The 26,021-nt window shown below is 51.0% G+C and overlaps 10 protein-coding genes across 10 annotated transcripts; 8 read left to right on the top strand and 2 right to left on the bottom strand.

Annotated features, from left to right (window-relative positions):
* The first annotated feature begins 212 nt into the window (after nucleotides 1–212).
* Nucleotides 213–2,550, top strand: P174DRAFT_455367 (putative copper amine oxidase). Its single transcript, XM_024829317.1, has 4 exons — nucleotides 213–573; nucleotides 630–1,206; nucleotides 1,260–2,230; nucleotides 2,284–2,550. The coding sequence occupies exons 1-4, from the start codon at nucleotides 242–244 to the stop codon at nucleotides 2,417–2,419; spliced, it is 2,016 nt and encodes a 671-aa protein (XP_024677313.1). The 5' UTR covers nucleotides 213–241; the 3' UTR covers nucleotides 2,420–2,550.
* A 255-nt stretch (nucleotides 2,551–2,805) lies between these two features.
* Nucleotides 2,806–5,224, top strand: P174DRAFT_464910 (transcription factor domain-containing protein; the record flags this gene model as incomplete). The annotated part of the gene is made up of 6 exons (XM_024830474.1): nucleotides 2,806–2,891; nucleotides 2,948–3,100; nucleotides 3,148–3,844; nucleotides 3,898–4,230; nucleotides 4,299–5,085; nucleotides 5,124–5,224. The coding sequence occupies 6 exons, from the start codon at nucleotides 2,806–2,808 to the stop codon at nucleotides 5,222–5,224; spliced, it is 2,157 nt and encodes a 718-aa protein (XP_024677312.1).
* A 107-nt stretch (nucleotides 5,225–5,331) lies between these two features.
* Nucleotides 5,332–7,232, bottom strand: P174DRAFT_464909 (putative cytochrome P450 monooxygenase; the record flags this gene model as incomplete). Its single annotated transcript, XM_024830473.1, has 7 exons — nucleotides 5,332–5,685; nucleotides 5,772–6,039; nucleotides 6,090–6,194; nucleotides 6,249–6,417; nucleotides 6,482–6,874; nucleotides 6,939–7,008; nucleotides 7,215–7,232. 7 exons carry the CDS (start codon nucleotides 7,230–7,232, stop codon nucleotides 5,332–5,334), a joined length of 1,377 nt encoding a protein of 458 aa, XP_024677311.1.
* Nucleotides 7,233–9,868: 2,636 nt separating this feature from the next.
* P174DRAFT_464908 (arabinan endo-1,5-alpha-L-arabinosidase) lies at nucleotides 9,869–11,076 on the top strand (the record flags this gene model as incomplete). Its single annotated transcript, XM_024830472.1, has 4 exons — nucleotides 9,869–10,135; nucleotides 10,263–10,739; nucleotides 10,793–10,878; nucleotides 10,941–11,076. 4 exons carry the CDS (start codon nucleotides 9,869–9,871, stop codon nucleotides 11,074–11,076), a joined length of 966 nt encoding a protein of 321 aa, XP_024677310.1.
* Nucleotides 11,077–12,900: 1,824 nt separating this feature from the next.
* P174DRAFT_446217 (intradiol ring-cleavage dioxygenase) lies at nucleotides 12,901–14,846 on the top strand. The gene has a single exon (XM_024828528.1). The coding sequence runs from the start codon at nucleotides 13,255–13,257 to the stop codon at nucleotides 14,356–14,358; it is 1,104 nt and encodes a 367-aa protein (XP_024677309.1). The 5' UTR covers nucleotides 12,901–13,254; the 3' UTR covers nucleotides 14,359–14,846.
* P174DRAFT_464906 (TDT family transporter) lies at nucleotides 14,758–16,140 on the top strand (the record flags this gene model as incomplete). The annotated part of the gene is made up of 4 exons (XM_024830471.1): nucleotides 14,758–14,846; nucleotides 14,898–15,611; nucleotides 15,658–15,943; nucleotides 15,991–16,140. The coding sequence occupies 4 exons, from the start codon at nucleotides 14,758–14,760 to the stop codon at nucleotides 16,138–16,140; spliced, it is 1,239 nt and encodes a 412-aa protein (XP_024677308.1).
* A 224-nt stretch (nucleotides 16,141–16,364) lies between these two features.
* On the top strand, nucleotides 16,365–18,924 carry P174DRAFT_464905 (LipA and NB-ARC domain protein; the record flags this gene model as incomplete). Its single annotated transcript, XM_024830470.1, has 7 exons — nucleotides 16,365–16,459; nucleotides 16,499–16,597; nucleotides 16,631–16,874; nucleotides 16,958–16,981; nucleotides 17,033–17,344; nucleotides 17,390–18,573; nucleotides 18,672–18,924. 7 exons carry the CDS (start codon nucleotides 16,365–16,367, stop codon nucleotides 18,922–18,924), a joined length of 2,211 nt encoding a protein of 736 aa, XP_024677307.1.
* A 57-nt stretch (nucleotides 18,925–18,981) lies between these two features.
* P174DRAFT_464904 (uncharacterized protein) lies at nucleotides 18,982–19,327 on the bottom strand (the record flags this gene model as incomplete). Its single annotated transcript, XM_024830469.1, has 3 exons — nucleotides 18,982–19,012; nucleotides 19,058–19,172; nucleotides 19,219–19,327. The coding sequence occupies 3 exons, from the start codon at nucleotides 19,325–19,327 to the stop codon at nucleotides 18,982–18,984; spliced, it is 255 nt and encodes an 84-aa protein (XP_024677306.1).
* A 2,034-nt stretch (nucleotides 19,328–21,361) lies between these two features.
* On the top strand, nucleotides 21,362–22,028 carry P174DRAFT_446211 (uncharacterized protein). Its single transcript, XM_024828527.1, has one exon. The coding sequence runs from the start codon at nucleotides 21,382–21,384 to the stop codon at nucleotides 21,622–21,624; it is 243 nt and encodes an 80-aa protein (XP_024677305.1). The 5' UTR covers nucleotides 21,362–21,381; the 3' UTR covers nucleotides 21,625–22,028.
* A 2,885-nt stretch (nucleotides 22,029–24,913) lies between these two features.
* Nucleotides 24,914–25,711, top strand: P174DRAFT_446210 (uncharacterized protein). The gene is made up of 3 exons (XM_024828526.1): nucleotides 24,914–25,093; nucleotides 25,163–25,395; nucleotides 25,465–25,711. Exons 1-3 carry the CDS (start codon nucleotides 24,943–24,945, stop codon nucleotides 25,561–25,563), a joined length of 483 nt encoding a protein of 160 aa, XP_024677304.1. The 5' UTR covers nucleotides 24,914–24,942; the 3' UTR covers nucleotides 25,564–25,711.
* Nucleotides 25,712–26,021: the final 310 nt, after the last annotated feature.

Below are 26,021 nucleotides of genomic sequence, written 5' to 3'. Positions count from 1 at the left end.
TTCCCCAGGCGGGGCCATCCTCCCCACCCATTATTGGCCAACCACAAGATAGGGCACGGAAAGCTTCCGCCATGGAAGCTATTCCGACATTCCGACGCTCCGATATTCTTTGGCGTCCCCTCACATCCCAATCAGGCAAGAAATACGCCCAGGCGGTACAAAATGGCTTCAACTTCGCTGCTTCATCTTCAATGTTTCATCTTTCGATCAATGTATTTTTCATCATTCGGTCCCTCCCCACATGGCTCCTCACCCTCTAGCAATCCTCTCCGAAGCGGAGACTAACCTTGCGCGCGATGTTGTCATTGCAGAGCACCCCAACACCGTCATTGATTTCCGCGAGATCTACCTGTTGGAACCTCCCAAAGACCAGCTGCGCGAGTTCTTAGCTCTTGAGCACGCTGGTCGTTTGAGTCCAACCACACCTCAACCTCCTCGTCTCGCTACTTGCCAATACGATGTGATAGGAGCCGACCGCATCCCCTCCTTCCATGAATCCGTTGTCGACGTGGTCGCGCGCAAGCGTGTCAAGCACCACATTGTCGGAAAGCAGCATCATGCTTCGATTACTATGTGCGTTGAAATACATGTCTCAGAAAGTTGAATACCTGCTAATATCGATATTACAGGAGCGAGTTCGAGAACCTCGTTGAGCGATGTTTTACCTCTCCCTTATTCAAGAGAGCCCTGGAAGATTTCGACCTGCCGCCGGGATTTGAGGTCACAATCGAGCCATGGCCCTATGGTGGCTTGGACGACACTGATGAGAATCGGCGGTACTTCCAGGGTCTTTGTTTTGCTACCGACAAGAGCAAGAATAACCCGGATGCGAACTTCTACTCCTACCCTTTGCCATTGATTCCTGTCATGGACGCTCATACCCAAGAGATCGTTCGAGTAGATCGTCCGGCGACCGGCGGTAAGGGAGATGGTTTGACCGAGCAAACCTTCAAGCGTGACATTATCGGACATTGCAAGGCTTCCGACTACGTGCCGGAGCTTCTGCCCCAAGGCACTCGACAGGATCTGAAGCCTCTGAATGTTGTGCAGCCTGAGGGCCCTTCTTTTCGCATCACGAACGAGTCCTTGGTCGAGTGGCAAAAGTGGAGTTTCCGTGTTGGTTTTAATCCTCGTGAGGGTGCGACTATTCACGATGTCTGGTACGATGGCCGTAGCGTGATGCACCGACTGTCTATCAGCGAGATGGTAGGACTATTCTCAGAGGAATTATTCTGACATTTTGACTGACCGGGATTTAGACTGTTCCCTATGCAGACCCTCGTCCTCCCTTCCACCGCAAACAGGCTTTCGACTTTGGGGACGGCGGCGGTGGTAATATGGCCAACAACCTTTCGATTGGCTGTGACTGCCTGGGTGTCATCAAGTACTTTGATGCCATCGTTACAGGACCAGACGGTAGTGCGAAGAAACTGCCCAATGCCATCTGCCTGCATGAACAGGACAACGGCATCGGCTGGAAGCACTCCAACTGGAGGACAGGCCGTGCTGTGGTCACCCGCAACCGCGAACTGGTCGTGCAATTTATCATTACGCTGGCAAACTATGAGTACATATTCGCCTACAAGTTCGATCAATCTGGCGGAATTACAGTCGAGTCCCGCGCGACAGGGATTCTGAACGTCGTCAACATCGATCCGGGCAAGGTCAGCGATTACGGTAACGTAGTTAGCGGAGGTGTCTTGGCCCAGAACCATCAGCACATCTTCTGTGTCCGCATGGACCCCGCAATTGACGGACCAAATAATTCCGTCGTGGTTGAGGAGTCTCATCCAGTCCCCATGAACGATGTCACCAACCCAAAGGGCAACTTCTACAAGGTCACTCAACAGACGCTTGAGCGGGCGTGCTACCTCGACGCGGCCCCGGAACTGAACCGTACCATCAAAATGATCAATCCCCATAAGAAGAACCCCATCAGCGGTCACCCTGTCGGTTACAAGTTCATTCCGCTGGCGACCCAGCTGTTACTGGCGGATCCCAAATCCGTCCAAGCTAAGCGCGCGCAGTTTGCACAGCACCACGTGTGGGTGACAAAGCATCGAGATGGTGAGCTGTATGCGGGAGGTCGATACACGCTCCAGAGCCAGCAGGAGGTGGATGGTGTGGCTGACGCCGTCAAACGGGGCGAATCCGTGGTGGATACTGATGTGGTGGTCTGGAATACCTTTGGTATCACGCACAATCCTCGTGTAGAGGATTGGCCAGTCATGTGAGTAATGTTTCTCCCCTTTCAACCAGTGAGTCGGTGCTAACATCCAATAGGCCTGTCGAGATATTCCAACTGATGATTAAGCCGGCGGATTTCTTCACGGCCAATCCCTCTCTGGATGTGCCCTCGAGCAGGAATGCGGCGTCGAGAGTTGTACAAAAGGAATGTTGCCGTGACGCTCAGCTGTGATTGAGACTGTTGGATTAGGATTATGATTCATGACATTTATAAGACTGTATACTTGATCATTAAGCCATGGACTGATCCTCTGATGGACACCTTGCGGAGGATCTCTGTATATAAACGCTTTTTAATCGAGGGGTCAGACTGATCAGTTCAATTGATAAGATGAAGCTTGATGCCTCAGGCTCTTATCGAATCCGCATCAATTCCGCTGTCCGCTCGAGACGCGGAATTTGTGTTTCTTCCACTCACCTGATGCCACCTCCACCTGATATCTTTTCAACCATGCTGCAAGTATCAGCCCATTTCGATTTCACCGGCATCGATTTCTAGTTTCGGATGCGGTATAGATCTTAAAATTAGACCAGTTACAGCGGCTAAGGCGCCAGATTATGGGCTCGGAATCACCCAAGCGCAGTGCCGACATTCCGGGTCAGCCTCGGAGCAAGAAACGAGCCAAGTACACACAGGTAGCATGGTGCGTCCCGCCATTTTGAGCTGGTCATCAAGTTTTGTCTGATAATGATGGCACAGCAATGAGTGCAAGCGGCGAAAGCTAAAATGCAGCGGAGAGATGGTCTGTTCGCGTTGCGACCGCGACAATGTTCAATGCGTCTATGTTCCCAACACATATGCACTCAGCAACAGAACAATTTCGTCACCAGAGGTGCAGATCGATGATGAGAGGTTCGCTGCATCGGCTTCGTTGAGTAATACATGCTGACGATGATCAGGGTGTCGACCCGACTGAGTACCGTTGACCGTCAGATTGAGGCACTGCAGCGCGAGATGCGAGCCATGTCTGCTCGCCTGCGACAACTTGAATCAGCCTCCTCCTCAACGACAAACACTACCCCGACGGCTATCTCAACGGTGTCCCCATCGTCAACGGCTGCAGGACTCCACCGCATCATGAACCGTCCGCAGTCACCGTCCTACGTCGGTCCCACGAGTGCAGAGTTTGGCCTGACTGCGCGCCAACGGCAGCCGGAGGATTTCGACAGCGGCGACGACCTCGTTTCGACGGCGGTGCAGAGTCCGGCGACCCGGCTTGGAGACGACATCTCTTCTGACGATCCGCTGGGGTGTCTAGGTTCTGCTGAGGCGCTCCGTCTCGTCGACGTGTACGAGAATATGGTTGGGTTGATGTACCCTTGCGTGGATCTGGAAAGCGTGCGTGCGTATATTGCGGAATACTTCCGGGATAAGGACGGCCTGGGGTCGAGCTCACCGGCTACGCTGGACCAGGAGTGGTTCTTCGCCAGGGATGTTGAGGTGCTGAAGATTCTACTGGCGACGGCTTTGTTAGCCGAGTCGCATGGCCGCAGTGAGAGGGCGGCGTTGCTGGCGGATAGCGTGGAGGATCGGTTTGCGACACGGCTCAAGGTCCCCGAGGTGGATATGAAGGAGTTGCTCATTTTGACTTTGCTGGTATTGCCGTCATTTCTGCCTGATGTATCTTTGAGTGTCAGCTGATGAGACAGTCCATCTTCCATTCCTATCGTGACGACGAAGTCATCTCCTGGCGGCTTATCGGCATGGCGGTGCGAGGAGCAATGCAACTAGGCCTACACTGCCAAGAGACCTGGCAAAAGACCGGTGGTGTGTTCCCCGGTGAGCTGCAATGCGAATATGCCAGCCGGCTGTTCTGGTGCATCTACGTGCTCGACCGCAAATGGTCCTTCGGCACGGGGCTGCCCTTCGCCATCCAGGATTCAGACATGGACACTAATCTACCCGAACCCGGCACAAGTACCCCCTACCTCACGTGCATGATCAACCACGCACGTCTGAGCACCAAGATCTGGGGCCTAGTCGTGGGCTGGCGCAACCGGCCCGCGCCGCAACAGCCGACTACTGCTCCTACCTCGACTTCCAAGTCCAGCAATGGATCCAGTCTATTCCCCCAGAGCTACGCTTCGACCCGACCCAATCGCCAACCCAGTCTGAGCGTGTCGGCCGCCCTGCCACAGTTGCAGCCACTCCACAACCTCAGTCTCAATCCCACACGCAAACTGATAGCATGGTGATGCTCCAAGTCCTCCTCGCCCTTCAGGCAAACCAACTCCGCATCCTCGTTTACCGCCAGAACCTTCTCAGCAGCGAGAGCATCGAATCCAACGTCTCCGGCGCCTCGACCGCCGTCGAAGCAGCCAAAAGCACAGTCCACATGCTCGATTTCTTCTCCCGCGTCTCGCCACTCTACTTCCAACGCCCCGAACCCTTCAATTACTTCCTCATCTCGGCATTGGCGGCACTGTTTCTGGCAGTCCTGCATGCCCCTGCGCGGTTCAGCCAAGTCTGTCGGCCCGAGTTCTACGCCGCCGTCGACATGGTCCGGCGGTCGTCGACGCGCGCGCGAACATCGCGCCGCTTACAGAAAATCATAAAGAGCTTGAAGATGATCTGGATGAATCTCGGGGCGCAGAGGCCCAGGGAGTCAGTGCGGAAGAACGGGGCGAATCGTCGCACTCCGCTTGCACTGGATGCTACGGGGACCCCGCTGTCGACGGGGAATCATGCCGAGTCGCCGTCTACTCAGAGACCCATGTCGGGGGTCCCCACGCCGCAACACCCGGGGTCTGCTTACGTGCGCTCCATGACGTCTCTCACGACGGTTCTTGCAGACGAGACAAGCTGTGAGGACTTGACCAGTTTCTTTGAAATGGCGGGTGGCTTTTATTTCGATTCGAGGATGGGGAATGGGGAGCGAGCGATGAGGGACTGGTACAAGATGCCGCGACGGAAGGGTTTGATGCCTTTCAAGCGGAGGATGAGGCGTTGACGAGGGTAATGGCTGGATTATTATAGGGTTACTGCAAGGTATGAGCAGGCTCATGCCATCGTATGCTTTCATACTTCAAGCCTAGACGGCAACGAATTTATGTGCTATTGCTGTGATACAAAATATACCGGACTTAGGCTGCTTCCACGGCTTCCACGGCTTCCACTGGCGGTTCAAGAAGCGTCATCCGCACCATGACCTCGACTGAGCTCCACAAAAGACCCGATGGCACATCTCGGTCCCACTCAAAATGGGGATTGACAAACTGCATATCGAACAGGAACATGAATTTAGCGAGCGTGAGCCGAAGTTTCTGCAGCGCGATCTGCCGGCCCGGGCAAGAGCGGGGCCCCGCGGAGAACGGCCGAAAGGCGCGCATTTCGTCTGGGTTCTTGGGGTCCAACCAGCGTTCGGGCTTGAAGGTGTCCGGGTCGTGCCAATACCTCGGATGGCGCTGAAGAGTGTACAGATCCGCCGAGACTAAGCACTAATCGTTCACTTCTGTCAGTTGCGGGGTCCGAGGAAAAACGGCACGAGAAGAAACATGAAAGGAGAGGAATGCATGCGACGTACTCCAGGGGGAACGTAGATCCCGTCTACCACCGCGCCTGTCGAAACCCGACTCGTGAATTGCCCGTTCAATCCGGGCCAGAGTCGCAGTCCCTCGTTTATGCAGGCAGTAAGGTACGGAAGCCCTACGAGTTGGCTGTCGGCGATGGGCTTGCTGGCAGAGAAGTTTGACCGGATCTCCTGTTGGAGAGTGCGGTAGCGCACAGGATCTCGCATAAGAGCGCATAGGATTGCTCGGGTGGAGGACTCGGATGTTTCGAAAGCGGCATAACTGAGAACCTTTAGCACTTTGCTTCCATGACTGAAGTGGTCGCGGCTCACATCAGACCAGTCACGTTGCTGGACATCTGTTTGGTTAAGTGCGGGTACTTGTCGTTCTTATATGGAATTGCTTGGGAAACGAAGGTGCTCTTGCCTTCGGCTCGCCTGTGTCCATCTGTCAGTCGTGGGTATTAGCATGGGCCCGGCCTCCAGACATACTGCTTTAGTGCAACATCAAATAGGTGTGCCGGGTCAAGGTATTTTGGTATCCAGAAAGGACCAAAGCTATCGACGAGCACCTTGAGTCCGCGCCGGCTCAGAAGGAACGAACCCAGCGCGAAGGCAACCCCGATCAAGTTTTGGTGAGTTTTTTGGCTGATCCAGTTGTCTATCCACGACACATATGGTTAGCATTCATTGGGTTGAGACGAATGGTCTTCACATAGTGATACCTTTCAGCCTGTCCGGAACGGAATATCCCAGTCCCAAGTCGCCTATGAGGTCCCATTCCAACTTCTCCAGAAGACCGGTGAGATTAACACATATAGGCACGCTAGGTTTGATGTTCAACCCGGCCACGAGCTCGCCGAATCGTCTCTCATGGTGGGCCTCCATACCGCCCGCGACTGCGAGACGGATGGCTGGTTGAAACACTCTCCGCAACTCTTTCTGCTCTGCCGGGCTGTGATGGCTGACGAAGGTAACCCCCGGTGGACAGAGACCCTCCACAGCCGACTGGAAAGATCCATATGTGATGAAGGAAGTACTGTTTGTGTTGTAGATGGTGTCGTGGGCACTGAGGGAGCAGAAGGAAAGTTCACTTGGTCCGAGACGTACGACATCGCCTTTATCCCGGTTAGTTTATCCGAGCGAGTGAAAGAGTTAAAGAGAAGAGTCTCAAGGGCTTACCATGCTTCTGGTGCTGCTCCCGTATGCCTTGATTCAGTTTGTTTGACCAAAGAACACGAATTAACCATGACTATATCTGTTAATTCTGACCTTGACGACGCTGCGTAGGACCTGACTCACTGGACATAGTTTGGCGAATCGTGGCCCGGGCACTTCAGCCAAAGCATCGGAATATACGTAGTACACAGCGTAGGCAACGCAAAGAACCGATGCCTACAGCGAGACGACTCGTTAGTACAAAAACATCCATGAATGTGAGGGCGAAGAGGATCTTACCACAATCACAGCCTCCATAATGATAGAGAACTGGAATCCAGTTATTATGGAAATTGGTCAGAAAGCACAAATTGCTTTCCTATCTCCATCCACTGGGCGATTCTGGCAATCGGTGCAGGCCCTTTTTTCTTATCTCTCCATATTTATCGGAAGTAGGAAGGAGGAAGGGATGTGACCAAGGGGGTGCGCTCGCGGCCGACCAGAGTATACAATGCACGGCCAAAGTTGATCCATTGGATCTCATTCACACCACATAGCAGGATTGTATCATGTAACGCCAGACCTGCGCTGAAAGATTTCTAAAACGAGAGCGAGTACGCACTGGCATACCACGTTGGAGCAAGGGATGGGGAAGCTTATGCGTTGGGGTGATTGTGATGAGCATGGAATGCACGGGATATTTGCTGGAGAAAGGGCTTCATCTTGCTGAAAGCTGGAAAGCTCAACGGGGGGTGGCTCGGAGGGCATGGTTTGTCCAAACACCCCGAGCAAGGTCAGTCTGCTTGAACGATGCCTCTTCTGCAAAGCTGGGATTTCCACTGGAATAAAGTTGGCAAAAGACGGGCTGGGAAGAATCCTAGGACTGCAAGGGGCAGCTTATGATCATCGTGGAGGCGAAATTGTATCTGCGTTTCATCGTAGGGATGGGAGAAGGAGATGAGATGGCGCATCAAGGGATAAACCAAGCTGGGAGATCGATCTGCATTGTTATTACTACGCATTGTGTGTTCAAACACTCGTGAGATAGGTCCAGAATATTGAACCGACATGGGAGCTAGTCAATTGCTGAAGCATTTCCGAAATATTTTCCGGGCACGACTCGTGCACGCCTGCTGCCCCGGAGTGGCTGACTGGGTCGCAAAGCAATGAACCGCAATAGTCAGAGGCACCCTGAGGATCAACTCAACAGTGCTCTCGCAACTTGCAAGGTTTCTTTCAGCATCCACACTGCGATATTTGTCGCTTTTTTGCTTTGTTGCCTGACCATCAAACTCAATCAAGAGGTCTGGGAGCCCATGTCTCATTTCTATTTCCGAGCCGTCGTCAGCCATCGACATTCTTTCAATGCAGTGAAGAATTGCGCACAAGCATAGGATTGTGCACGGATCAAAGCATAGATCTTGGTGATGGAGGCAACTTGTCGAGAGCGAATTTTAAAATGAGATGTCAAGCACTTGTCTCGCGATCCAAACGTATGATCGAACTGGACAGCACCGAGCTCAATAACATGCTCATATGACCATCTCGAAGTCGTTATGCGCGAAAAGACAACGTAGAACGGGCTAAAGAGGAGGAATTTGTTTCCACACGACCTGCTGATTTCCGATGAACCTCGCCAATATTGTCCGTTTGTATGACTGGCTCCCTTCAACTCGAGGAGTATTCGAGTCTCTCACCTGTCAAACAAAGCAAAAAGAAAATGTGCTTATACAGCGGCACCAGCGATCCTGTGCTCGTGATCTTAACTCCTTGAACGCGTCCTTATCCTCTAAGTAGAAGAAGTGCTCCGAAGATCGTAGTACCCAGTCGTGGGATCTCCTCATTCTCACTCCACAGTGCAAATGGCGCTACCAGAGCGCCGTCCACGCCTCTTTTCCGTGCAACTCTTGTAAGATCATCTTCTTGTCCGCCGTGAGAAGAAGGCAAGTTCAACAGACCATTGGCGAGGCGAATGGACTAGCAAAAGGACCTCAGTTCGGTGATACTGTGTTCGGCAATCAGACACATCCCCCTGCCAAGGGGTTGCAAATCTCTCCGTGAAGCGCTCTGGCATGCATGAACGCTGGCTCAGGTGAAGACAAGAGGGAAGAATCATCCGTAGATGCGTTGAAACCTGCATCTTTGGCTGAAACCACGTTTCACAATTGCGTCTGCCTAAGAAATACCTGGGATAGCCTCGTATTCGTATGGTTATCCTGATTAATTACCGGCAGCACCCGGCACTCCAGAGTCCAGACAGTCAGACTCCACGAGGAATGCCCAATTGGTGGGTATCCACTGCGTATTGCAGCTAGTAGTGCTAAGAGCCTAAAACAATCCGAAACAGCAACTCCGGAGTCTAGATGGACTATATTTTTCCGGCAACGCGATACCCGGCAAGTCAGGGATTATGAGACCAGAATATCGAACCAATTGGATGCGCCGATGTGAGAGAAGGATGAAGAATCCCAGTTGTCACCCCGCATTTTCCTCCACAAATCCCGCAAAGTGCAGCGTTGAGATGTCGGCTGATTTGCAGGGATCAGCATGCTAAGTAGCCAGTACCCAGTGATGCATACAGAATCAGCGAATCGAGAATCATTATGGATGCTTAAGTAGAGGATGGAAACCATCAAGGACAATCTCCGAGGTTCCTCTTGCTGCGATTGCTGGGACCAGGGGAAGCTGAAACTCACCGTGCCGTTAGTATAAGCCCCTACTACCCACCCATCTTGACGAGTGTGACAGAGCTAATGAACCTAATGTGGATTGATCCTCCCACCGGAGCAGAAAACGGGCAAATGTTTTGCGCAAATAGTTCATTTTTGCTTCGTGAACCCGTCAGCAGTACCAGCGGTTGAATGAATAGCAGGCATATATGTAGCAAGAATGGTTCCTCATATCATGCCTCTTTCTTCACCATTATGAGATCGACTAGAGTTCGTTCAGTAACCATGCATCCCTCAGCTTTCGTGGCTGTAGCGTCCTGCCTGGCAGCCTTGGCCCATGGCTATGCCAACCCGGGGTCATGTTCTGGAGCTTGTAACGTTCATGATCCTGCCCTGATTAGAAGACAATCCGACGGAAAGTACTTTCGATTCTCTACGGGCAATAAGATCTCCTATGCGTCATCCTCTTCCATTCAAGGCCCATGGACTGTGCTAGGTTCCGTATTGCCGAGCGGATCGTCCATCAATCTGGACGGAAACGACGATCTTTGGGTTAGTAATTCCTCAGTTGACTGCATCTCGCTTTATTCCACCCAGCCCAAATTTCCTGTCTGATCGTCCCCATGCTCTTCTCTATAACGCAAAGCTCCCGACTTAAGGTCTGACTCGAACTGCGTAGGCACCGGATGTCTCCCTCGTGAACGGCGTCTATCATGTGTATTATTCCGTTTCAACCTTTGGATCCCAATCCTCTGCCATCGGTCTTGCAACATCCTCCACCATGGAATTGAACTCATGGACCGATCATGGTTCGACCGGTATCCAGTCCAGCTCCTCAAAGCCATACAATGCGATTGATGGCAACCTCTTCAACGACGGGGGATCCTACTACATGAACTTTGGCTCCTTCTGGCATGACATCTATCAGGCACCGATGAACTCGGCCGCAACGACCGTGGGATCCTCGTCCTATAATATCGCCTATAACCCCTCTGGAACCCATGCCGTTGAAGGAGCGTTCATGTATAAGTATGGCAGTTACTACTATCTCTTTTTCTCTGCCGGGATCTGCTGCGGCTATGACACATCCCGGCCGGCATCCGGAGAAGAATATAAGATCAAAGTCTGCCGCTCCACCTCGGCGACTGGCAATTTCGTAAGTGAACGCAGGGAGAGACTTCGAATGTTGTAAGGCTGATATTGTCTTAGGTTGACGCTAGCGGTGTTGCTTGTACGAACGGCGGCGGCACGGTTGTCCTCGAAAGTCACGGAACTGTGTACGGACCTGGTGGACAGTATGTCTCTCATCCACATCGCTCCGCCAGTAAAAAGGTTTTAAAGTGCTGATTCTTCACAGGGGTGTCTTCACCGACCCTAGCCTTGGCCCTATCCTTTACTACCACTATGTCGATACCACGATTGGCTATGCAGATGGCCAGAAACGCTTTGGATGGAATAAAATTGATTTCTCTAGCGGATGGCCAGTCGTGTGAGCAAGCGGTTCCTTTCTGTTACACCATTCGCTTGAAGAGTCAGTGGACAGACTTCGTGGTTCAAGCTTGAAGTATTTGAGAGTCATTTATCAAGATATCGTCTGTCAGATATCGAATGAAGCAGTGCATGTGCGGATGAGCAAGTGATGTAGAAGTAATGTAGATGGAGACTGCTGCCCAGGGAAAGAATTTGCTTTGAGCAGGTGCAGAGTGAAGAGCACGCCGTTGGACTGCCTGAGGCCGTACTACTGTGCCATAGCCACTCCTGATGAGTATAGCGGAGTGTGCACACCTCTCTTTCTGTGTCTTTAATGAGGTACGCATATTCCCTCTTCCAGCAAATATTCAAAGGTAATTGCTCACTTGAAGATTGTGGAGGATTAGATCGATGCTCGTAAGCTCAAAATTTGGGCAAAGACGCAGTTATTGTGTATCGAATATTTCCATTCCAAACAGCCGATGGTCAGGTGGTCAGGCATTTTCCACCAATCTCAATTAGTATGACGCTGATTGCTGATTCTCTGCGTTGCAAATGGAGTACTCGAAGATGATACCTGTCATTTTATGTGACTATCACGTATGAAGCTTGAATACAGCAGGGTTCCTCTCAACGAGAAATGCATTTCCGACCCTGGTGGCCACTGGCAAGCGACGCTGCTAAAAGTTATTATGATACTCGATCTGGCAATAAAATCGACCATGATATTTGTCTGTACACTGGGATTTACTGCAGTTGTGGACCATTGTCCTTCCCACAGAAGCAAGCAGCGAGCTGAGCGAATTGTCGAACAGAATGGGTGAATGTGAGAAGAGGATGACGGAATCTCCGCATTCTCAGTCTGCATGAGACTCACTGGTCAACAGTCCCACCAAGTAGACGCGTCGGTCCCTACAGGGATGTTGACTCTGCTGCTCAGCTGCAGCGGACGGTAGCCGGGAGTACCGTTTCATTCATAGAGTCTCCGGCGAATGAGAGGATTATCATTTGGCAAGCGTCTACATCCGAAGTTGAGGTCCATCCACACCTGCTGATGGCTTAATATCGATCAGAATACTATTCGTCTCGATGACTGTGGAGACCTGTAGCGGCGCAGTGTCCACGTCTAGACCTGAAAATGGCTCTGCGTGTGGCTGATTGCGAGACGAATCGATCAGAACACTAGAAATTAACTCCCAATTCAATGGGCGGGTACTACTCCGTACTCGCGGCGTGCTTGGGAATAGACATGGAATTATCCTCATCTCGAAGCGCAAGTCTTCCGACAACGGTCATGCAGAGTATGGAGATTTGCGAGTCAATTGAGAAAGCATAACGCGGCAGGAGAAGCACACTCGACGCTCGATTGGGCAGTATCCGTATGCCTCAGTACAGGGGCCTTTGGCTATTATTTGATGCGATGTCTCTTACACCTGGGCTGAGCCTGCCGCACACATTTGCCATTTAAGCTGCACATATCTGTACTTTAACGAGATAATTCCAGCTCGTTTTACCTGTCACCTTGCTGCGGCCACAGGGGCGGACTTGATGAGATGGCTGGAACCTTCGCTCGTTTGATAGGGCGTCGAGGTCATCGTCAGGCACGTTTGATCAATCCTCTGAGTGATCATAATGGCTAGAAGATGATTGGATCATTCGGCCAATGGATGCAGATCATTACGCCGACTGTCACCGCAGCAGAATCAGCCGGCTTGTGACTGGCTGGATGTTGATTAAGCTACTCTATTTTCCACCAGTGCGCAGATCTTGCCGTTGTGGACATGCAGGCTAAATAAAGGTATTCGTCACCCACTGACGACTTTTTGTCTTGGCACAGCGGAGTATGTTCACCATGATACTTCTGCTGCTCCGGAGAATGAGCAGATCCGCGTATTCGCTTTTCTCCGCGTTGAGAGAAGCAACGGGTGTGCATTAGATGGCCCGAAGCTTGTCATTATTCGGACGGTGTTACTGCTAGAAGCCTAGCAGCTGACGCGTCGAGTTGGGGTTGCGATAGCCGCTACCAGGGAGACGATCTCTTGATGGACTGTGTCTCAACTTCATGGGAAGCGCTTGAATAGCGCTTCAATATGGTAGGTGCTCGTCTATATAAAGGGTCCGACGTCCGCTGGCTGTCCATGATTCTACACTAGACAATCCCCCAGATACTTTGCTACTGATATCGTCACCGAAACCTCAAGATGCAGGTCAAGCACATTCTTTCTCTTTATCTACTCGGAGCCTCCTTGGTGTCCGCTCATCCTGGCCACGAGGAGAAGCGGGCATCTAACGAGCTGCTGGCGTTCAAGGCCCACGTCCGTCGTGGTCTTTCGCTTTGTGCGCGCTCTTTCGATGAGAGTGGTCTCAATGCGCGCGCCCTTGCTCGCCGTGCGAAGCTCGCCAGCGAGTACCGGCGCCGTAAGCTAGCCGTTCGTGACACCGACGACGTGCTCAACACCTCTCACCTGTCCTCGGCCGACTACACGACCTCGACCGACGAGACGGAGATTTTCACCAGCACTGGCACCTGCGTTCTCAACCCCGAGGGCGAGATAGGCCCCTTTTGGGTTAGCGGAGAGCTGATCCGCTCGGACATCATCGAGGACCAGGCCGGTGTCCCCGTTGTGCTGGATATTCAGTTCGTCGATGTCAGCACCTGCCAGGCCGTCGAGGGCCTGTACATTGACACCTGGAGCTGCAACGCAACCGGTGTGTACTCTGGCGTGAGCGGCAACGGCAACGGCAACAGCGCGGACACCTCCATCCTCGACGAGACCTTCTTGCGTGGTATCGCCAAGACGGATTCGGACGGTGTGGTATCTTTCAACGCTCTCTTCCCCGGTCACTACTCGGGCAGAACGAATCATCACCATATCGTCGCCCATCTGAATGCCACCTTGCTTCCCAACAACACCTTGACCGGCGGCACAGTCCCTCATATCGGCCAGCTCTTCTGGGACCAGTCCCTCATCGACGAAGTGGAAGCTACTTCACCCTACAGCACCAACACCATCGAACAGACCACCAACGCCGAGGACCGCGTCTTCTCGGACGAGACCTCTGGCACCACCTCGGACCCGGTGTTCAACTACGTCCTCCTCGGAGACACTGTGGAGGATGGATTGCTGGGTTGGGCCACTGTGGCTGTCGACCTAACAGCAACCTACACACCTACCTATAGCTTCGTTTACACCTCCAGCGGCAGTGAGGCTGTGTCTGGTAGTTCAGGTAGCAGTGGTAGTGCTCCTGGCAGCAGCGGCAGCGCCCCTTCTGGTGGCATGGGTGGTGGACCTGGCGGATTCTGAGCGTCTTGGGTCTGATATAAAGTTAGGGGAGTCACTGCTCTCCCCAGCATGTCTAATTGTCGTTTGTTGAAGTTGTGTGTCTTGACAGTTTAGAGGATGTCACTCGTTTGGCGATAGTCTCCCTCTCTGCAACTGAAATTATTTGTGCTGCGTTTATGTACAGCACTTGTATTGTAATCACTTTGAAAAGCGCAAAGTATTTGATATTCAATACTCAAGACCATCAAGCTTGACTCCTTGAAACATACGGAGTGTTCGCCATCATCGGCTCTACCCGCGTCGGGGAAAGTTTTCCTCTCGGCCGAGGTTAACCACATTCCAACGTCAGTCATGGACTCATGAAATATGAAATGTCATCATCCACCATCTCGAATATCGACAAGTAATCGAATTATCAAAATGGAACCTCGTCCCAAACCAACACCAAGTAAAAGCTTCCTCAAATATCACGCTGGCTGGCGTCGTGTGGTCAGCCACTTTAGCCCATCGTAAGTTTGATGATGGCACAAGAAACGGAACACAACACTGATAATCCACAGATGGTTCTCCACGACAATGGGCACCGGCATCGTCGCCATTCTATTCCATATCATCCCATTTGGACATACATACCTGCATTATGTGTCCATCGTCTTCTTCATTCTCAATATCGTACTCTTTGGTGTAGTGCTCTCCATGTCCATCCTCCGGTACACGCTATACCCCGAGATCTGGGCCGTGATGATCCAGGACCCCACGAACTCGCTTTTCCTCGCGACCTGCCCGATGGGTTTTGCGACGCTGATCGAGATGTGGGTGTTCGTCTGTGTGCCGGCCTGGGGGGACTGGACGAGGACGGTGGCGTGGGTGCTGTGGATTGTCGATGCTGTGGCGGCTGCGTCGGTGACGGTGTCGTTGTCGTTCATTCTGTATTTCCAGCCAATGATCATTTGCTGGCAAAAGGCTGACGATGATAGGATTTCGCAAACGTATATTACGTCGCTTGAACGCATCACCGCTCTGCAACTGCTCCCTATCGCGGCGACGATCGTTGCGGCAGGGACCGGTGCGGAGGTTGCTGGGATCTTGCCAGATCCGCAGCATGCAATGGGTACCGTGCTTGTCTCGTATATCCTCTGGGGAATGGGGACGCCGCTCGCGATGACCATTCTGGTGATATACTACCAGCGTCTGGCGGTGCATAAGCTGCCGTCCCGGGAGACGATTGTCAGTTGTTTCTTGCCGCTGGGACCGCTGGGCTTCGGCGGATTTGGGTAAGCCCTTATTTCCTGTTTTGTATAACTTGATCTGACGAGATAGAATTCTGTATCTTGGAAAAGTTTTGCGCAAACTCGTCGAGACTCACGAAGTGATCGACCCCATGGCGGGATCGGTCGCGTACACCATGGGACTCTTCATTTCGTTGCTTATGTGGAGTTTCGGGCTGATATGGCTTGTCTTCGCCCTGGCGACAATCTATCACGCGTCCCCGTTCCCGTTCAATATGGGCTGGTGGGGATTCACCTTTCCGCTGGGCGTGTATGCGGCGAACACCCTCCTGCTGGGTGAGCAGCTGGATTTGATGTTTTTCAAGGTCTTTGGAATCGTAAGCATTTACCACGGTTTAGAAAGGTCAAATACTAAATCAGATAGATACTCAGTGTGGCCGTCATCCTCCTGTGGCTAGTTGTAGCCGCCCGAACAGTGCACGGCGCATGGCATGGGAGTCTCTTCTACGCACCTTGTCTGCAGAATCTAAAGAGCAAGGAGGATCCAGCAGAAGCTTCTATTCGCCAGGCATGATATAAGGCCCCTAGTGCATAGTTATCGTGATATAGATCTCGCCAATTTTACTCCCATTAGGCAACCCCGCTATCCTCTTTCGTCCGCAGGATGCGCCAAGCAAGACACAGCCAATCCAACCCTGGTCAATTCGGGATATCACCACAGTAGTGCTGACGAGGCAAATTGGAAATTCCAGCCGACCCGGCGCCTCGTATCTGCGACTGAGATACTCACGTGGTGAGATGTATGGTGGATCGCGTGCGGCTGAGGACGATGCGTATTTCATTTTCTGCCCCTCCAAGACTCGCCATCATGTCCCTTTCTCCAAGACATCATGGTACGTCCCCTACACCCATACAGTAGGCATGATATTAAGCTACAGTGAACAGGAAACCGAAAACGAGTTCCCCTTCCTCGAGGAGGTATACACCCCTCCCTCACAGTCCAAGATCGAGTACGGGTCCTTCCTCATCTTGTGTGCACGAAACAAGCTGACATAAGGACGTAGTTTCGTGTTTGTCCACGGTCTCAATCCCCGTGGCAGAAGTGACCACCCATACGAAACATGGCGCCATCAGAATGGCACCTTCTGGCCGAGGGATTATCTGCCGCAGGATATCCCGCACGCGCGGGTGTTTGTGTACGGATACAACTCGAACGTGACGAACCCGCAGGCCATGTCAACGGCGAGTGTGAAGGACCATGCGAATACGCTGTTGAATCTGCTCGATATGGAGAGGAGTCCGCAGCTGGTACGTCTAGCCTTATTTCACGGAATGCGGAGCTGATGATGGTAGAATACGCGTCCGCCGAAGATTGTGTTCATCGGGCATAGTCTGGGGGCTTAGTGATTAAACAGGTAGGCCACATGTCAAAACTTGACGTGAGGAGCGTGAGATTGATGGTATAGGCTCTGCTCAATGCGCATGAAGATCCCAAGTATACAGCTATCCGGCTGGCAACCTGCGGACTCGTCTTCTTCGGGACTCCTCATCGTGGCGCCAAAGGTGTTGAAGTCGGCAAGATCGCCGCCAAGGTCGCTCGCTTCGTATCGAAAGGGCATGCGAGTAATGAGCTGCTAGATTGTCTCGAGTACAATTCACTCTTCACGCGGCAGATGTCTAGCCGTTTCAGTCACCAGCTGGAGGATTACCGGGTCGTGAGTTTCGTGGAGGGTAAGGAGGTGTTGATTGGAGGCGCAGGCCCGGCGTCCGTCAGCCATGTAAGCATCCTCTCCACGCTGATGACCGAGTACTGAAGAAGACAGCTGGTTGTGGACGAAGAGTCGGCCGTGCTGGGCCTCCCCGGCAATCGGGAAACCCGACTCAAACTCGACGCCGACCACTCGCAGATGTGCAAAATCGGGTCGCGCGGCCCCATGTACAAACTCATCAAGGGCAACATCAAGCAGATCGTCGACCAAGTCCTCGTCGCCGAACAAGGATACATCCCGCAACAGTCGACGTCGCCTCATCCGGGCCCACCACTACCTCCGCGCATGCATACCAACAGCAGCTCGCCTTACCCTAGTGCCACACCTCAGACGACCGCCCAGCGCATCGTGGGGACAATGTACGTGGCGGCCGACAGCGACCCGCGCTCGATACAGGCGGCCGAGCACAAGAACGCCGGGCGCTGGGATCAAGCCCGCAACTTGGAGTATGCCATTTTCCAGGAACACTTGCGGACGCTGGGCCCGGATCACAACAGCACGATTGTGGTGGGCTACAATCTCGCCGAGATCGACCTCGAGGCCTCGTACCTCGCCAAAGCAACCGAATGGTGCAAGTGGGTATCCGACCAGGGCCAGCGGATACTAGGACCCCGACACCCGCTGACCCTGCGAGCTGAGAGCCTAATGGGCGAAATCCTCTGCGCACGAGGCCGCTACCAGGAATCCGAGTCGGTGTGTGCGAACGTTCTCGCACGCCAGCAGATGAACATCGGCGACGACGACCTCGACACGCTCGAGACCCGCCGCCGCCTCAGCATGGCATACAGCAATCTCGGCCAGGAGCAGAACGCAATCAACATCGCCGAGAAACGCCACGAAGCCCTGCAGCGCATCCTTGGCCCGCAGCATATCCGCGTGCTGGCCTCCGCGCTCGATACCGTCGAGGTGGTGATCACGTCGCGCACGCAAAACGCCGAGAAGTTCCTCGAGATGCGCTTCAGCGGGGAGATCGCCAACACGACGGCGCAAACGGGCCAGATCGCGCGCGAGGTGACTGACCTCCTCGGGCCGCGGCATCCGCTTTCGCTGCGCGCGCTGCGCCTACAGGGGATCCTGCAGATGCTGCAGCAGGATTCCACCACTGCATCGGAAACACTGCGGCGGGCGCTGGCAATCGCAGAGGAAACGCTCGGGCCGGACCACACGGAGTCGATGGCCCTCGTCGCCACCATCGGGATCATGTACACGCTACACAGCGACGGGGGCAACTACATCACGTTCATGGTGCCGGGGAGCAACAACAACAAGCTGGAGATGGGGGCCCGTGGCTAACGCGGTATCTGTCATGGGCGGAGACACGCAAGGGCAAGGACAGCTCCGACGTGCAGTCCATGCTGGATATGCTTGCGCAGCTGCACCTCGGGCGGCAGCAGTATACGGAGGCGTCCAAGTACTACGAGCGGCTGGTGGAGTCGTACCAGGCGGCAGGGATGGCCGTTCCGTCGCTGGTGCAGACGAATCTGCAGACGTGTCGCACGCATACCATGCTGCTTACGCAGTACTCGTCCCGGGGAGCCGGGTCGGCTATTGAGGGGATACTGAATTCGTTTGTGAAGAAGCGTTTCTAGCCTTTTCTTGCTAATGAGGATATATATAATCCAATCAAGTCATGACCAATCACTCAATCAGTTAGAGAACTTCTCGGGAACCTTGTATCTGCTCCAATTAGCAGTTGTACTCTATATGTAGGAATGAACCTACCCAGTAGCCTTCTCAAACTGCTCCCGGGCGGCATCGGTAATCTTCTCATTCGTCGACCGCATCTTGGCAGAGTCGATCTTGCCGCCGCCGAAGCGCTGTTCAAGAGCGTCAAGGCCTGTGCCATTAGCATACGTCCTCAGCCAGGGGGGAAGGGTATGTACCCTTATCGACAAAATCCTCCTGCTGTCCCTGTGGCTGTCCCTGGGTCTGGTTGGCGGATGTGGATTGGCTTCCACCGAGTTTGGAGGCGAGACCGGAGAGTTTGTCCATTTTCTTTTCAGATATAGAATTTGATATCCTTGAAGTGTTGAGATGAAGGAAGAGAAGGCGAGATCAGGGGTAGAGGGGTTAGTTATATATGGTGGTTTGTCATCCCCCGCAGTGGTCCGCGCTATTGAAGATGCTCGACCCACTGGATGAATAGGTGCAGTCTGATTGGATAGAATAGAAGAGTGGGATAGATTGAGTTTAGATAGGGGGAATTGGTATAAGATCTTGACCTTTGATTGGTTAACTGAACACGGAAACTTCAACCATGTGCCATTACTCCTACTAAACGGGAATAGCAGATCAATAGACACGCCTTAAGTGACTACCCTAGAACTACCTAGGTAGTAACGATCTTCAGAATAGCATGTCTGCACTGGCACCATCTCTCAAAACAACACATCAAGAACGAGACCCCTTGATCAATCTCTGCGCTCGGCACACAATACCCTAGCGCACCAAAGGTTTGACCACCAGGAAGAAGTATGGACAGAATCTAGCAGCCACAACCAGCAGCCGGAGATATGCCATGGGAACAGGCATAACTAAAGGTTCCACAGTCCTGCCATCTTTTGCATGGGATGTAGCTACCCGTTCCACCCAACGTAGCAGTCCAGCACCATTCACCTCTGTCAATGTTGCCGCAGGCCTTCCAGCAGAACCCGCCAGAGCATCCATACGGCGCATCAAGGTAGCAAGCGTTTTTGGTCTGAGTATCGAGGCCATGGTATAAGTCTAACCATATAACCGCTTAAGCCTATAATGTCTTGGCAGGTCGATGACGGCGTCTCCAACGAATTAGTTTCCGACGAACGCCCCCCGAATGGGCGAAGTGATACCGGGGTCATCGCCGCGCCAGCTGAGGTAGCAAACATTCCTAACAGAGTAAATCCAACTTAATCAAACAGCTCATGACAGGACTTTAAAGTCTTCATACAGCAGAAGGCTGCCTGAACATAGACATACTGGCTTGGTGTTGAATTTCTAAGATAGATATTCAAGTTAGTGATACAGGTCATAAGAGCTTAGAGAAAAGTAAGGGCTCCTAAAGAGAGAGTGCAAACAGAAAGCAAGATGATCCACATACATAAAGAAGCGTCAAATAAGACTGAACGTATCATCTATCCCAGAGGTAATTATTCCACAATTACCTGTATTTCATAAGTACTGCATTAGAATAATACAACTGGGCTAAAAAAGGTGATATACCCCTCAGTCTAGTGTAATATTTCAATCCCTCTGTGTTTGTACACCCAAGGGGCAGGAGTTGTACTTCAGGACCAAGGAATGGTTCAGAAAATGATGGACGAGGAACCATACACACAGTTGTCCTCTGGACTCGTAATATCGTCTAGACTGCGAGTACATCTTAACATTAGACGAATACTCGTGGTATCGCCATATCACGCTGCAGGGGCGGGGTTGATATGGTCACACGACAGCATCCGAAGGCACGTTTATACCAGGCTGACCGGACTCGCGCCAATCTGTGGTGCGGTATCAGACGAAAATAACCGCCCAGTGACAAAGATCCTTCTATATCTATAATAACCAAGGCCCCGGTGATTGATTCAAAGGAAGTACGTGGCCGATTGGCAGAGATCAAGTAGAGAGAGGATTTTACGTTGGGAAGTCGCCCAGCCTAATATGTTAGCGGCCGTCAGGGTCTTGGACAGCCCAACAGAATATGTATCTGCCTAGTCTTTGGTCCGTTAATCTATGCTTAGCTTCTGAACCCCAGTCAGCGTTACCTTTAATGGCCTTAGTATTGCACCGCCCCGTACGCGAGGACCCAATCAGGTAGAAGAGAAACATAACCAATGAGTCAATGCTACGTATGGAGGTTCTGCTTGCCATATATCCCTCTTATGACTGACCTATTACGATATGTAAACAGTAAGGGTATACATAGGCGACTACGTCTTGTTTTCTGCTCAGCTTTGCTACAAGTTACCTCCAACAAAACACAATATCAGTAGGAACCTCCCCCTTCCCATTTCACCTACAGGATACAGAGGTATTGACTGTTTGCTACAGATCTAGGAACGCATCCGAGCATGAAGCTCCCTCATAACCTCATCCTGTTTCTTGGATCAACCTCCATCGCATGGGGTATCCTTCTTCCGGCCCCAGGCGCCACCGAAGAAGAATGCGGACGTCTAGGAATCATGTATTATGATCCGGACGATCTCCCCAAAGGGGCAAGCCCCGAAGATGTACGCCATTGCGATGCTCATCCTCTGAGCGCCCAGAACTACTGGGGTTGGGGAGATCACCTGCCCCGGTGGTTGTTCCCTTGAGACACGCAATAGGCGAGGCCAGCGATGAGGCGATCTGGGACGGATGGTGTCTGTCTTTTGTGATTCAAAGCATCACTGTGTCAAGATAGAATATGAGTACTGCTACTACGTTGTGATGTTTTGCTGCCTACTTTCCGGCTGATGTCCGCCTCATGTTGTCTTGCGTTTGTCTGGGCCAGGGTCAGACGGGTGGAAGCGTTGTTACCCAATATAGGACGAGTATATCCTAAGCATATCCGTAATTTTCTGGCCCTATCTAGCTAAGTAGATAAACCATCATCACTGGCATTCTGATGGGAGCGGTATAGCGGGTGTGTGGAACCCTTGCCGGTCGAACAGAAGAGGTGGCGCCGCTGGCAGCGATGTGACCATCTGGCTTGATCGTGCAAGAAAATAGTGAACGTCATTCTGCAGAATGATCATCGTTATATATAAGATTTCCTGTACTGTGGTTCTACCTCGTGACCTTCTTGAGTGTAGTGGATATTGGTCGCAGTGGCCTCTTCCCACAATATCGGGCCCACCAATCACCCTCGATCCAACGAATCTCTATTAGTCTGCTTGACTTTCCCCATGGTGGGATCTGGGGAAGCTGCTTACCCTGAAGGGAAGTTGTCCAGTAACCTCCAACCTGTTCCCACTTCCTCGCTTTGCAGATGAGAAGAGGTTCAGGTCAGAGACGCCGCTTATTGAGGCCTTTCCTACTTGCTCGGTGATCTCCTTTTCCTGTGTTGACAGCAAGCATAACAGGTATCAGTGTGCACAGCAGCTGAACGACTCAATTCCTGAACTAGTGTTCTAGGTGCGCACGACAAGTTACATACTTTGGAAGAGTAAAACTTCATAGTCAAGAGTTTTAGAGCCAGCTGAAGCAATATAGCACACTTCCCAAACAGATCTTCTGCTCCTTCTCAAGCTTATCCCAAGCTAATTACCCAGTTGCTCTCTCTGTATATAGGCTGGATAATTATGATGGTCTGCACAGCCTAAGTTTGGGAACGAGCCCCTGGGGTGACCCTAAGCGCTCATAGGTCAGCCCGCTCAAGTCTAGGACCAATAATGCAGTTAAAGGCCTAGCCTCTAAGCCTATGCTAAGATCCCCTTAATGTGAGTTGGTTAATTACATTTCATGTATACATATTATACTAGGCAATGCAGCATAATAACGCATCTATAGACTCACCCTTAAAGCAGACACTTAGGGAATATAGCTGGGATTTACCACTAGCTAGACCATTTTCCATTCTTTACATCTTCATAAATGTGAAGCAGATATCTTTACCAGGTTAGACTAGACCTACAGATTACAGTTTCTGCAGTTACTATTATTAAGACTCCATGAATTATATTCCAAATATTAATATAATCTATTAGTGGACTGAGCAGAGTCCAGGTCAATCAGCTGATGTGATCTCCACCAACTATATAGAGTACTTTAACTTACTAACTCCTTCAAAGAAGCATTTTACTAATGAAACCAGTGCGGTCATCAGTAGCTTTATCCATCTTAGGGGGCTAATGAATCACTATTACAACCTCTTCCATCTGCAGGGCACTAACAAAGTAGTTATTTACCAAAAGAGGTGTACGGCTGATTGGAAGGATCAGCTAATAAGCTGGAAAAAGAGACCTAACCTGCAGTAACTAGTGGTAATTAATCTTCTCATCATTAACTACCAATAAATGGCCCATTCAGAGATCCGCATTAGTTCTCGCGATATTGTGGCGTGCAGGGCTGAATTGCCTCAGCCTTCTCCTCTTCCGCCCAGTGGTCAATGTGCGCCCGGGCGCACATTGACCACTCAAACAGTTGCGCTCGACCACCACACTCCCTGCTCTCCTCTTCTGCCTAGTGGTCAATGTCTTCCCGGGTAGATATTAGTCACTCAAAGAGTTATACTCAACAGCCATAGTCCCTATTCTCCTCTTCTGACCCCTCTTTCATAAGCGTGACCACAAGTCAATAATAACTACCATAGCAACCGCAGTTTCTCCTTCAACTCTTTTAACTCCCCATCTTTGATGACAATAGCCGGCAAGGAAGAGTCTATAGTTAGTTTAAAGCAGGCCATCTCCTCCAAGATTTAGAGCTGGAGTTACTTACTTAAGCTGTGGGAGATGCTGTGAGTGTTCCTTACTCTAGGCTTATTACTCCACTAATTATTTCCTAATATAGGTAGTAAGTGGTGGATTGCAATCCTACAGTACTATAAGGGGAAGTGGAGAGACAAGCCCACACCATCTCAGACAACCAAGCCCAGTCCTTAGGGAATCAAAGAATCCCACATCAACGCCAGGTCATCAGCGCCGCAAACACCAACATCACTGGACCAACAGTAGTATATGATGCCTGTCAGACCACTAGCGCACTTTTCCTCCCATCATTCAGCTAGTAGCGCTCTGCACAATGGCATCCTCCTAGAAGGTCATCTAATATTATATAAGATATCCAGATTGTGCAAAAGTTGCGTGTCTCCGGTCAGTATCTACCAGGATAGACGTTGACCACCAAAGGAATAGCTTAAGTATTAACTGCGTAATATTTTAGCCACTTAAAGACTCTTTTTCATTTGCCCTATCATTCCATAACAGTCCTCCTGCAAGCACCTAGACATAACTAGCAGCACTCATGACATAGCAGCATCCAGGAGATATTCTTTGCTTCAGCTTGGTTTGTCCCAGCCATATCCGAATATCCATAAGCTTCATTCTATTTCAGCAATGTGGAAGTAGAATATTTATTACCACCTTTATCAATACCCATTAGAAAACTCCAATCGTTTCACCTAATTCAGGTTCATAATCACAGATTATCAAACAAAGTATTCAATATCAACTCTTCTCTGATGTGAATGTGCAAAATATGGTTATTCACTGTGCACAGTGAGCACAGACCAGTCACAGATCACCATTTGCAGGATGCTTGCACTTATTGGCCACATAATACTGAGTACTAGCTACTAACCAACCATTTCTTCAGGAGGAAGCCTCCTAGATTTCGTCACCCTGACCATCATTAATGATACAGATGTTTCGGCGAGTCTATGCTAGCATCTGGGCCGGGAGTCCGGGACATTAGCTTTGGATAGAGTATTAGGATTGGAAGAAGGACAAACATCTTTTGTCTGGCTGATTAGCATGTTCTGACTTGCTTTGATTGGTCACACGTTACCTTGTCTGGAGCCGAAACATTAACTTCAGCCCTGCCTTGTGTATATATAGTCAAAGAGATGTTGCCATCATGCTCAATTCTCCTCATATCAGTACTGAATCAATTTGCAACAGTGTGATCAGTGTCTTTGCCCAAATTTTTCCACAATGGCTTTATCAGCCGAGGCGATAATTGCTCTCATAGCTCTATTCATTGCTTCGGTTCCTGGCATTCGGTTGGTCGTCCAGAACAGAGAACGGCTCCGGCAGTGGTGGAGCCGAGGAACCACTACCGAAGGTTCGGTATCCGTATTGTCTGGTACGATCTTAGCGATGGCTCCATGTCTTTGTGTTGCGGGGTCATTCTAATTCTTTATTGTTATTGTAGTCCATGACCGGCCGAATGAAGAGAATCGGGAAAACGGCCCTCTCAACTATACTCCTGACTCTCATCCAATCATCCCATCTTACCTTCCGCTGTCTTCAACGAGAGATCCACCCTACCATCATCGCTCTTCTTCAATCTTCGAACCCATTTACACTGTGCTGCAAAGATACGAGAATGCCAGTAGAGGACAGCCCTCACAACGACTGGAAAGCGGCATTTTTTTCTTCGCCAGGGTGAGCATTTCCATATATGACAAAATTATTCAGGATTTCAGTTAATGTATGCCTTATGTGGCTTCACAGTCCTCTGACACTGGACAAGCTTGCGGGAATGATTCCTTCGCAGGCGGTAGTACCAATAGCGCTTCTTCATCCCATGAGGAATTACACCAGCTTGTGTAGGAAATTTAAGTTCTTGGATAACATTCTACGAATTGTGTCTATCATTGCCATGTCTTAGTAGTGAATATGCGTGGTAATAAATGTATGTATACATATGGATGTACATATTTCGTCGCGTCTGCCATAGTCCCCCTCCTTAATAAAGAAGCTAGATACTCTCTATATGCAGGAGAATAAAGGAAAGCGATTGTGTACACCGCTGTTCTCACATTATTAAATACTTAACTCTGTGGAGTGACTGTATACAAACCAGGTAAAAACTGTGGATAATAACATAGGAACCGACATTATCGGTAAGATCTTAATGTATGATAGCATTATCGAACAACCGGAGCCTCGCCTAAGATCACGATTATGCGCTTTCAGAAACAATAACCTGCAAACTGTCTCCCTACATACTATTATATGAATTCTGAAATAGTTGTTGATAATCAGGTTACATCCGGGGCAAAGCATTC

This window comes from Aspergillus novofumigatus, assembly GCF_002847465.1.
Source record: "Aspergillus novofumigatus IBT 16806 chromosome Unknown P174scaffold_12, whole genome shotgun sequence".
NCBI lineage: Eukaryota > Fungi > Ascomycota > Eurotiomycetes > Eurotiales > Aspergillaceae > Aspergillus > Aspergillus novofumigatus.
This window is presented reverse-complemented; position numbering and strand designations above follow the sequence as displayed.

Coding starts and splice junctions, on each gene's coding strand:
- P174DRAFT_455367 (XM_024829317.1), top strand. CDS start 242: ATGGCTCCTCACCCTCTAGCAATCCTCTCCGAAGCGGAGACTAACCTT. Junction 574..629: donor CATCATGCTTCGATTACTAT/GTGCGTTGAAAT, acceptor TCGATATTACAG/GAGCGAGTTCGAGAACCTCG. Junction 2,231..2,283: donor GTAGAGGATTGGCCAGTCAT/GTGAGTAATGTT, acceptor AACATCCAATAG/GCCTGTCGAGATATTCCAAC.
- P174DRAFT_446217 (XM_024828528.1), top strand. CDS start 13,255: ATGCAGGTCAAGCACATTCTTTCTCTTTATCTACTCGGAGCCTCCTTG.
- P174DRAFT_446211 (XM_024828527.1), top strand. CDS start 21,382: ATGAAGCTCCCTCATAACCTCATCCTGTTTCTTGGATCAACCTCCATC.
- P174DRAFT_446210 (XM_024828526.1), top strand. CDS start 24,943: ATGGCTTTATCAGCCGAGGCGATAATTGCTCTCATAGCTCTATTCATT. Junction 25,094..25,162: donor TTCGGTATCCGTATTGTCTG/GTACGATCTTAG, acceptor TTGTTATTGTAG/TCCATGACCGGCCGAATGAA. Junction 25,396..25,464: donor GCATTTTTTTCTTCGCCAGG/GTGAGCATTTCC, acceptor GTGGCTTCACAG/TCCTCTGACACTGGACAAGC.